The sequence below is a fragment of the Triplophysa rosa genome, linkage group LG15 (genome assembly GCF_024868665.1).
Source record: "Triplophysa rosa linkage group LG15, Trosa_1v2, whole genome shotgun sequence".
NCBI classification, from domain to species: Eukaryota; Metazoa; Chordata; class Actinopteri; order Cypriniformes; family Nemacheilidae; genus Triplophysa; species Triplophysa rosa.
Window position 1 is genome coordinate 15,166,071 of NC_079904.1, and position 11,778 is coordinate 15,177,848.

General features: G+C 43.4%; 1 protein-coding gene across 3 annotated transcripts; it reads right to left on the minus strand.

The window, feature by feature from the left end:
- Window positions 1-8,610: 8,610 nt before the first annotated feature.
- Window positions 8,611-11,747, minus strand: LOC130566061 (uncharacterized). Of its 3 annotated transcripts, none has more exons than XR_008964429.1 (2): window positions 8,999-11,747; window positions 8,611-8,753 (listed from the first exon to the last, which is right to left on the minus strand). XR_008964429.1 is itself a non-coding variant. In XM_057353275.1 (2 exons), the coding sequence occupies exons 1-2, from the start codon at window positions 11,231-11,233 to the stop codon at window positions 9,317-9,319; spliced, it is 1,821 nt and encodes a 606-aa protein (XP_057209258.1). In that variant the 5' UTR covers window positions 11,234-11,747; the 3' UTR covers window positions 8,611-9,316. The 3 variants fall into 3 exon arrangements, 2 of the variants coding, with proteins under 2 accessions (XP_057209258.1, XP_057209259.1); XM_057353275.1 differs by having other exon boundaries at window positions 8,611-10,977; window positions 11,074-11,747; XM_057353276.1 differs by having other exon boundaries at window positions 8,611-10,067; window positions 10,164-11,747.
- Window positions 11,748-11,778: the final 31 nt, after the last annotated feature.

The window sequence follows — 11,778 nt, forward strand, 5'->3', positions numbered from 1 at the left end:
CGAGTTCGCATCTCCAAGTTGTGACCACCAATGCCTCAATCTCTCATCACGGCCTATCGAGGCTTTCATCTCCACGGTGCGGCCCACAGAGGCACCGTTTCGTTTCCACGTTATGGCCTATCGAGGCTTTCGTCACTACTTTACAGCCTATCGAGGCCTCCATCATCACATCTGGCCTATCAAGGCTTTGTAAAATTTCACCGCCTATGGAGGCCGCTGTCTCAATGTCACGGCCTATCGAGGCCTCCGTCTCAATGTCACGGCCTATCGAGGCCTCTGTCTCAATGTCACGGCCTATCGAGGCCTCTGTCTCAATGTCATGGCCTATCGAGGCCTCCGTCTCAGTGTCACGGCCTATCGAGGCCCCTGTCTTCATGTCACGGCTTATCGAGGCCTCCATCTCAATGGCACGGCCCTTCGAAGCCTCTGTCTCAATGTCACGGCCTATCGAGGCCTCTGTCTCAATGTCACGGACTATCGAGGCCTCTGTCTCAACGTCACGGCCTATTGAGGCCTCTGTCTCAATGTCACGGCCTATCGAGGCCTCCGTCTCAACATCACAGCCTATCGAGGTCTCTGTCTCAACATTACAGCTTATCGAGGCTCGTCTCACCGGCTCGTCTCCATACATGATGGTCCACTAGAGGATGACCATATTAAAAGCTTCGCTCACGGCTCGGTGGACGTTACGAGCGATGTTCTTACTAACTTTTCTCTTTGTTCCCAATCTCGTTATTCAGGAACTTCAACCGGTGGGTAGAAATCCTTCCTTCTAGTCTTTGGGGGAAGGCCCCGATCCAACGGTAAAACCCTTTCTACTATTTTGGGGGTCGGCTACACCCCTGCCTCGTCATCAGGCAGGAAATATAGGATTTCAAGATCCTCCAGACGTGAGCCAAGGACGGGGCCTACGCCAAAAGAACTACATACTACCCTAACTGTACTCTATGCCAATCAGTGTCTAATAAATGTTTGTCACGCATTCTAGCCTCCCGAGTCTTTCTGGCAGAAGTAAGGTAGTAGTAAATATCTTGGATGAGCAACTGTAGTGACAACATGAGAACTACAAAAATGATGGTAGATTCGAAAACATGTTTCTCAAACACTCCATTACTCCCAGCAGCATGTATGTTTTTGTTTTCATTTTTCAATAACCCCTCAGTCTGACTGGCTGCTGAATATGGCCATCAGAGATGATGCCTGCAGAGAGTCACTAATTGAGGCCATATCTATTCACTCCATTTCATGGGTCAGACATCCAGGATGAAATTGTATAAGTAGACAGACATCCTGAGAGGAGAAACTGAATATTTTATCATGTCGAGTCTTACAGCCACATCAGGATATTCTTACCAATTTAATTTTATGTGAAGAATATGTTTAACAACGGTGAAATTGGGTTTTATTATGTACACACATACAGGGTGGGGTACAAATGTCTTCTTTCTATTTTACATTGTTACTTAAGCAAATTAAAATATTTCAAAATATTAAATATTTAAAGGTCCAGTGTGTAATTTTTCAGGAGGATCTATTGACAGAAATGCAATATAATATACATAACTATGTCTAATATAACTAAACTACGTTGTGTTTTTATTACCTTGGAATGAGCTTTTTCTATCTATATACACCGAGGGTCTCCTTGCACGGAATTCTCCATGTTGTTTCTACAGTAGCCCAAATCAGAAAAACTGCTCTACAGAGCACGTTTTGTTTATACGAAAATTGCTTCGTAATTTGCTTCTGCTTCGGCAAAGAAGCAAAAACGTGACGACATCTTTGTCCTTTGTCAACCACTATAGTGCTTCGAAAGGGAGGGGTGTAGTGAGCCGTTGTTGCAATTCGCAATCTTACTACTAGATGCCACTAAATTTCATAAAGAAATAACGAAGTTGAAATTAAAACAACGAAAATGAAGCATTTAAATGAATTTTTGAACTTCTTTGATATCCCAGAGAAACATTTTATTGCATAGACATTGCTTTTTTATGGTTCCCGGATGTGATGGGGTTCTCAGTTGTGTTTCAGTTAAGTATCAATTTAGTCTCAGATGTTTTTTCAAAACTTTCTTGGAAACAGAATTAAATGAGACAATTGTTTAACTACGAAGGGTATAGAACTGTAAAATGATTGTAGATTATAGAGACAAAATAATCTGAATGTAAATTTGATTAGAAATGTTTGAGATCATATTGAGATAATCAATAATATAGACTTTTGATTTCAGACTTGGCAAATCTGAGCTGAGTTTGTGACATTGTTGAGATCTCTTCTGAAACTCTAATGGAGTTGAAGAGTGCTGGTCTGGTCTTGCCCCGCCTTGGTTGCAACCCCTCCAAGTCTTGGTCTTGACACACTCTGGTCTTGGTTCTAACTTGGTCTCGGTTTAGATGGTCTTGTCTACAACACTCTATACAATTTGATGTTTACCCTTTTTGACATTTTTATTCCATGATAGTACAGTGAGACCCGAAACAAGGGTTAGAAGAAGACCAGGAACTGAGACAATTATTGACAGAAGCATTGCTTGTTTATTTTTTTCAGAATGGGCTCAATCTGCATTAAAAAATGAGAGAAAACACAGTGTGGCTTCTAAATCTCCTTCAAAACAGCAGACGGTTTGATTATAAAAGCCAGAAAACACTTGCTCTGACCACTATTCAGACCCGGAGCTTGCTGAATAGAGGATAAGTGACAGGGAGAAAGTGAGAGAGGAATGATTGTGACTAAAGGAGTGCTGTTGTTCAATGGTAAATAGATTTGTTACATGCAAAGGAGAAATTGCTCAGCGCTGGATGGCCATGTTTATTCATGGGAAGACGTTTCATATCCTACGGAGACAAAGTTGGTCACTCAGGTGTGAAGGACTTAGAAGTGTTTGTGTGTGTGAGTGTGTCTGTGTGTGTATATCGTCTTCTTCTTTCTGAAATCTCCCAATGAGCATTCATTTAGATTTGATTCAAGCCAAGCATATAATACGTTTGATTAAATGAAAACTGATGCCAGTAATTGTCAAGATAAGTTCCCCTGCTTTGATGGACAAATTTGGTGACATCAGGCTGAAACTCTGAGAAGCTACTTGTTCTGGTGTTAAAAGTCAGCAGTGTATATATCACATGCGTATGAACTTTTTATCTTATGGAACACAGGGGGAACAGTATCTGACAACTGAAAACGTTGCTGTCATATTCTATTCCCCCTGCTAGAACTTGCTAAATTTAGGCTTGAAAGGCTTCAAATTCAAATGGAATCTGATTCAGAAGTGGAGTAGTGGTTAGTGTGTTAGGGTGTTGTTGTGCAGGTTGTTGGTTTGAGTCCTGCATCTTTGTTTTTTTCTCAGTTAACACAAGGCAACCTGGTATGACAGCAACATTCTTAAGTACAGTTTAATGTAGCCACATAAAGAAGAGGAGGCATTGATTTAATCCTGTAAAATGATATTTCTTTGTTTTTTATGAATTCAAGTCCTTTGGAGTGCCATGTTAACACCTTGCCAAATGACTATTGTAATATTTTTGTTCCCTTATAAGAACCATTTCTTTCTTACCTTTTTACTGAAGAATCTTTTTATACTACAAATAACCTTTTGTTAATGAATGTTAAAGGTTATTTACAGTATAGAACCATATACAGTCAAAAACTGTTCTTCTATGGCATCATGTAGTTAATTGTAAATGGTACTGCTACTTATTTGAACTTATTAGTGTGTGTAAATGACAAGTATACACACACACACACACACACGCACACACGCACACACACACACACACACACACACACACACACAGGCTTTGGTTGACTATCCCCGTGGGGACAGTCCATAGGCGTAATGTTTTTATACTGTACAAACTATATATTCTATCCCCTATCCCTAACCCTATCCCTAAACCTAAAGATCATAGAACACTTTTTGCATTTTTAGATTTGTAAAAAATATTGTTCTGTATTTATTAGCTTTTTTGCCCCTGGGGACCTCAATTTTGGTCCCCACGGTGACACGAGTCCCCATGTGTTGGTGTGTATTCAGGTTTAGGTCCCCACCGGGATATACAAACATGAACACGCACACACACACACGCACACACTCACACACACACACACACACACACGCCTACTTGTCTACCTTACTAAGAGGCGTCTGTCGCTGTACACTGACCAAGAGGGGACCAGTTTTTCTGGTCATTTTAGAGAAACAAAAGTGACATCACTTTTCATTTAAGGTCTATTTTCATAATATGTTCTTTTTTTTTTAAACATGCCAAGTGGGGACTTTCAACCCTGACCGATGTCTGTCATGATCCTGCTTCACTTTGTCATGCTTTTCTAGTCTTGTGGCAGGGTCATGACAGTCCCCACGTGTTTTGTGTGAGACACATGGCATTGTTTGTTTTGGCGTGCCATGTGTCTTCCTGTCTCATCTCTTGGCCCCGCCCCCTCTTTTTCCTCGTTAGCTTCCCATCAGTGTTTGATGCCCCTTGTTAATTATCCCTTGTTAGTATCCCCTATATAATTCCCTTGTGTTTGCTGTCTTGTGCTTGTTCATTCTGCTATTTGTTCTGTTTACGCTGTATGACATCGAGTCGAGTCGAGTCAAGTCAAGTCAGTTTTTTTTGTGTCAAGTATTGTTTTATTTAGTCTAGTCAGTTTATTGTGTCCTGTTGTATCTGCTATCTCATCCCCTGTTCTGTTGTTTTACCCCCTCGTGGATTTTTTATTTGATATTAAATCAGTTTTTTGTTAACCCCTCACTTGCTGTCTGCGTCTAGGTTCTCTGTCCTTGCAAATCCCTGACAGAACGAACAAGTCAAATTAGAACCCAGCAGACGTGGAGGATGAACAGTGCGGAGCAGTCATGCCAGGCACACCTTCTCTTTGGCCTGCGCTAGGGGGACTCCGGTGTTCTGGAGTTTGCCCGGGAGTTCTTGTTGGCAGCGGTTGAGACAGACTTTAGCGAGGCGGAGCTCAAGGTGGTCTTCAACTTCTGCCTCAGCGTCCCTCTCACGAAGTCGGAGATGAAGCTGGTAAGACCCCTGAGATTCTAGGACATGGTGAGATCCAGTCCAGGTCCAGTCCGGTGCAGCCGGCATCCAGTCCGGGTCTGCCAGCAGGCAACAGCTCATCCTCGGCAAGGCGGGAGTTGGCTGACCACCAGCATTGGTGGCAGTTGACTTCCGCCATGATCCAGAATGGCAACGGTCCTTTCCCTCCTCAGGGAGATAGGGCCCTGGACGGGTATGCCCGGGCATCGGTGGCAAGGCGGGGTTTTCTCCTAGAGATAATCATGAACGCTTTTTTCCTTGCGGGCCTCGTCAATCCTCCACCTCTGGAGGAACGGGAGAGGATAATCCGGGGGTCCTTTCAGGAGCTGGTCAACAGCCAGCTGCCTTCCGGACCAGCTGCCTTCACGCTCACACCTGCCTCCCATCCCAGAGGATTGCGTGGTGGCTGTCACCACCCTGGGGGACTCTGCTCCATCCACCTCGACTCCGGCAGGTCCTGCCCCACCAGTCAGCCTTGGAAGGCGCGGGAGAAGGGAGTCGTGGGACTCCACTTCGGGCTCCTCCAGCGCAGAGTTAGCCACACACCCCACCGCATCTCTGCAGCCAACTGTGCATCCTGTGGCTGGTCAAAGAAAAAGAAACGGAGGAAGGGGTCGCTGACGCCACAGGCATCCAGTCCCGGCTCGCCCGAGGTACCCAGTTCCGGTCCGCCGCAGACCTCCGGTCCCGGTCCGGCCTCGGTGCTGGCTTCCAGTCCCGGTCCGGCCTCAGCGCCAGCGCCAGCTTCCAGTACCGGTCCGGCCTCAGCGCCGGCTTCCAGTCCCGGTCAGGCCGCAGCGCCGTCTTCCAGTCCCGGTTCGGCCAAAGCACCGGCATTCAGCCCCGGTCTGGCTACTTTGTCCCCTGGGTCTTCCCCTGTGTCGTCTCCCCATTCCCTGTCCAGGTCCCCCAGTACTGTCTCTATGTCCTCCCTAGACTCTGTTCCTGTCCCCATTACCCCCGGACCCTTGGTTGTTCTCCCTATGCTCCCTGGACCTCCCCTACCTCAGCCCTGGCCCCCTGTTTTGCCCTCACCCCTGCTTACACCCCTGTGTTTAGGTGGCTAAATAGTGCAATTTGTTATTATTACTGCCTTCCTTTATTTAGTGCCAAATAGGCCTAAATAATCTCTCCTTTTTGGTTATTATTGTGTAGCATATATTGTTGCTTTTTGCAAAGATGTCAGTTTTAAAACAAACTTTTTTATTTATATTTTTTGTTGGTAAATTCAGAACAACGAAGAGCATTGAGGCTATAGCCTAACCAGCTTATGCTAAATATAAGATAACTATAAAATGTGATATGAAAATAAATAAAAGGAAATTGTTCAGGCTTGTTTGGTGCAAATTTACAGAGCGTTAATGAAAAAATATAACGGAACGCTGCGAATAAAAAATTAGCCAGTATTTTTGCAACATAGTCTAATTGCAATATAAAAGGCATGGTATGATAATTTTTCAGTAATAATATTTAAAGCGGCTTGGGAGTAATTTTGGTGCAGGATCTGTTTTACCTAACTGTCACGTTTATACCCCCTTTAAACTTATGCAAGGATGAATATATAGCCAGAAACAATTAGTTTGATGCATGCACACAAGCAACACTGTATGTCTCATCAAGCATTTATTCATAATTACACAGAACATAAAATTTCAAGGCCACACACACACCCTACATGTTACACATGATAGCTGCAAATAAACCTCCAATTTACAAATACGGTAGAACAATAACTTCAACTACTAAAGACTCATTTCTCGATATTCTGCCTGAATTGTCTCAATTCACTAGCATTTCTGATAACCTAGAAGATCTTGATACTATCACCGAAAATGTTAACTCTGTCTTCTCCGAAACACTAAACTCAGTTGCTCCTCTGCGCCTAAAGAAAATGAAAGATAGCAGTCCAACACCGTGGTATAATGAGCACACGCACGCTCTTAAGAGAGCAGACCAGAAAATGGAGTGTAATAAAGAGAAGACAAAATTAGAGGTATTTCGCATAGCATGGAAGGACAGTATCTTCACATGCAGGAAAGCCCTAAAAACGTCTAGATCTGCCTACTTCTCATCAATAATACAAGAAAATCAGCACAACCCTAGGTTTTTATTTAACACAGTGGCTAAATTAACCAAAAAATAATCATCAGCGTCTTCAGATGTTGGACATCAGCATAGTAGTGACAACTTTATGAACGTTTTTACAAGTAAAATTGATAATATTAGAGAAAAGATTACAGCTAAGCAACAAGTGGCGACACAAGCTGATCAGACTATAAACATCGGCTCCCTCAAGGAGCAACTGCAATTATTCTCTAATAGGTCAGGATGAATTGTCTAAAATCATTAGATCATCTTAATCAACAACATGCATGCTACATCCCATACCTACTAGTTTATTGAAAGAGATGCTCCCTGAAATGATAGATCCTCTGCTTCGTATTATTAACTGATCTCTGTCATTAGGATATGTCCCTAAAGCATATAAGGTGGCTGTTATTAGGCCCCTTGTCAAAACACCTCAACTTGACCCTAGGGACTTAGCTAAGTATAGACCTATATAGAATCTACCTTTCATTTATAAAGTACTTGAAAAGGTTGTTTCATCACAGCTATGTTCCTTCCTCCAAAGGAATGACACATGTGAAGAATTCCAGTCAGGATTTAGAGCACATCACAGTACAGAGACTGCTCTGATCAGAGTAACAAACGATTTGCATTTGGCATCTGATCGTGGCTCCATCTCGTTACTTGTGCTGTTAGATGTTAGTGCCGCTTTTGACACTATTGACTACAACATACTTTTACATAGACTTGAAAATTATTTTGGCGTTAGTGGAATAGCATTAAAATGATTTCGTTCATTAAACGATGAGGTGTCACGCAAATCACTAGTCCAGTACGTCGTGCCACAGGGCTCAGTCTTAGGGCCTGTACTGTACATACTACCTCTAGGAGGTATAATTAAGAGACACGGAGTAAGTTTTCACTGCTATGCTGATGATACTCAACTCTACATTTCCTCGAGGCCTCACGAAACACAGCAGTTCACCAACAAGCAACTTTTTATTGTTGAATTCAGACAAAACAGAAGTCTTACTTATCGAACTGAAAACCACCATACGTAACCACCAAGAACTACTACTATTGACGGATGATCAATAAAACCCTCATCGTCAGCTAGGAATCTGGCCATTTTATTCGATAGTAATCTGTCATTTGAAAACCATGTTGCAAACACCTGCCATACAGCATTTTTTCATTTTAGAATATATCTAAATTACGTAATTTGCTGTCACTATCGAATGCAGAAACGTTATTTCACGCATTCATGAAATGAAGACTAGGTTATTGTAATGCACTGTTAGGCGGTTGCCCTGTAGGTTTATTACAAGAACTCCAAGTAATTAAAAACATGGCAGCTAGAGTTCTTACACAAATAAAAAATATGAGCATATTAGCCCGGTCCTGTCAACATTGCACTGGTTACCTATTAAGCAACGTGTTAACTTTAAAATCTCACTGACTACCTATAAGTCCCTACATGGTACCTATACTGTTCTCTTTATATGTTTTGCTTCTTTAAGCGTGTAATATAAATAAACAGCAAGCCAAACTCCGTTCAAGAGCCAGGATATGAGCGTCTTGCTCCTTTAATGATCCAATGTATGGTTTACATAAACAAACTCAATAGCCATTGAACTGAGTAAACTGTAAATAAATGTAAGAAAATAGAAATGTATTAACGTTCTAATGACATCATACTTAATAACAGTACAACAAGCTGAAATATACAAATAGCCTGCTAACATCGTAAGGTAGAAACATATCACCTTATCAATTTAGCGCATTAGCACCGATCGTTAACAACATAAACATCGTGGTCAGTTCACATATAAACTGAAAATACTCATAGTTATATACACTACACAAATGGATGATATTAATAAACTTACAGTCATTGCTTCCGACAGGGTTTGGAAGAAGGATAATCAGATACAATATAACGCTTGTAGAGAGCTCGCTGCACCCTGCGTTCGCTACTTCCCGTTACCCAACGTGCTTTGCTCACAGAACCATGTCATAATAAAAGTCTGCGCACGGGAATTAACATAACATCAGCAGGTTAACGTAATGTACTCAGAACATTAATTGTGCATATTTTATTCGTATAAACATATGCAAATATCAATCATAACTTATACATAGCCTCTAACAGAGGCAGAACACTCCCCGTCTGGCATTACCAATGCCACTATAAAGGTCTTTGAATTTTAGTCCTCTTTGGCTAGCAGTAAGATCACATCAGAAATGGGCCGTAAGAATGTTTTTACGTTACCACCTGAGGTTGTCCTAACCTCTACCTTGCGGACTTTCCCATCACTACTTGGGAAGACAGATGAAATTAAGCCCAAAGGCCAGTCATTTCTTGGGAACTGAGCTTGTTTCAACAGTACAACATCTCCAAAGACTAGGTTTCGGTGAGTCACGTGCCACTTGCGTCGAGGTTGGAGTGTACTGATGTATTCTTTTCGCCATCTACTCCAGAACTCATTGGCCAATGCCTGCACTCGTCTCCACTGACTTTTCAGGAGGTCTTTCTCAGTGTAGTCTTCAATCGGAAATGCTGCCTCTGATTTTTGGGTTAAGAGCATTGCCGGCGTGAGAATGTATGGAGAACAGGGATCTGATGAAACAGGAACCAGAGGTCTAGCATTGATGATTGCTGACACCTCTGCCATCAGAGTGCACAGTACCTCATGAGTCAAGTGGTTATGATACATTTGTAACAGCATACCATCCAGAATCCTGCGGGTTACGCCAATCATGCGTTCCCATGCTCCTCCCATGTGGGAAGCATGAGGAGGATTGAATTCCCACGTACACCCATTCTCATGAAGATATTTCAGAAGACATGTCTGGTCCTCTCTTGTAGCCTGCATGCCCAGTTCTTGGCTGGCCCCAATGAAATTGGTTCCTCGGTCCGAACTGAGCTGTTTTGCTGGTCCTCTCACAGCAAAAAACCTGCGCAGAGCATTGATACAGCTCCCAGTGTTCAAAGACTCAATGACTTCTATATGTACTGCACGTATACTCATACAGGTGAAGAGTATTGCCCACCTCTTGTTTTCAGCTACACCACCTCTGGTGCGTCGAGAGACCACTGTCCATGGGCCGAACACATCCAACCCCACGTATGTAAACGGAGGAGATGAACTGAGGCGCTCAGGCGGAAGATCTGCCATCTTCTGTACTTCCTGCTTTCCCCGGAGTCTTCGACATATCACACAACGATGCAGGATAGAGCTTATCAACCTTTTTCCACCTACAATCCACAAACCAGCTGAACGGATTGCTCCCTCCGTGAACTGTCTGCCTTGATGGTGCACTTTGGAGTGGTAGTAATTTACCAACAGCTGGGCAACATGACATTGTTTAGGAAGGATGATGGGATTCTTCAGCTCTGAATCTAGAGAAGCATGTCTCAGAAGTCCTCCGACCCTCATGAGACCGTCATCGATGTAGGGGTCGAGTTTCCACAGCATGCTTGAATTGGAAACTTGTTCCTCCTTCTGCAGAGCAGTATACTCCTGTGGATACAGGTCTTTCTGGGTGTGCAGAAGTATTAGTTTCTTTGCTGCTTTCTGCTCTTCGGGCGTACGTATTTCACTGCATTGATGCCATCCTTTACATTTGTGGGATGTGACGTTGGGGCTTGATGTGAGGGAGCGTGCTTGATGAATTAGAAAGGAATGCGCCCTCAACAGAGATTCCCAGGTGGAAAAGCGCTGAAATCGGTCTGAGAAGAGGCCGTCTTCAACTTGAGTAAAAAAGCTTGTTACATAAGGTCTGACTTCTGCGTCTGTTTTAGGATTCACTAGTTCGAAGACCTCATGCTGCTGTGCTTGGGACGGTTCATAGAGGAAGTTGGGTCCTGTGAACCATATGGTGTTGTTCAGTTGTGAAGCACCTATGGATCTTGTCGCCAGGTCAGCTGGATTCTGGACTGTTGGCACATAATTCCACTGACCTGGAGAAGTTGACTGACGTATCCGCTGAACACGGTTGTGCACATAAACAAAGAAGCGCCGGGACTCATTGTGGATATATCCTAAAACCACCTTGCTGTCACAGAAGAATCTCACATCATTCGGCTTGTGGTCTAGATCGTCGAGAATGTGTTCAGCCATCTCCACAGCCAGCACAGCTCCGCACAGCTCCAGGCGGGGAATTGAAGGCTCGGGACATGGCGCCAGCTTTGCCTTTCCCAGCACAAATCCCACTTTAACCTCGCCTTCCTCATTTAGAGCTCGAAGGTAGGCCACTGCCCCTATGGCCCAGTTCGAGGCATCAGAAAAGACACATAGTTCAGTGTGTGAAGTGTTAAAAAATGAAAGTTGTAAATATGTGCGTGAGATGTGAAGGTTACTTAGCTTTTGAAGTGAGATTTTCCATTCTTCCCACTTGTATCTTTTTCCTTCAGGAAGGACTCTGTCCCAGTCATGTACCTCTTTGGTCAGCTCACGTACCAATGCTCTGCCCTGGATTGTCACTGGTGCCACAAAACCCAAAGGATCGTAGAGGCTATTCGTGACAGAGAGCACTCCACGATGAGTATAAGGCTGGTTGTTTGTTGCGACTTTGAAAGTGAAGGTATCTGTTTTTATGTCCCAGTGTAAACCCAGGCTTCTTTGTGTAGGCCAATTCTCATTTCCAAAATTAAGATCTTGGAGAC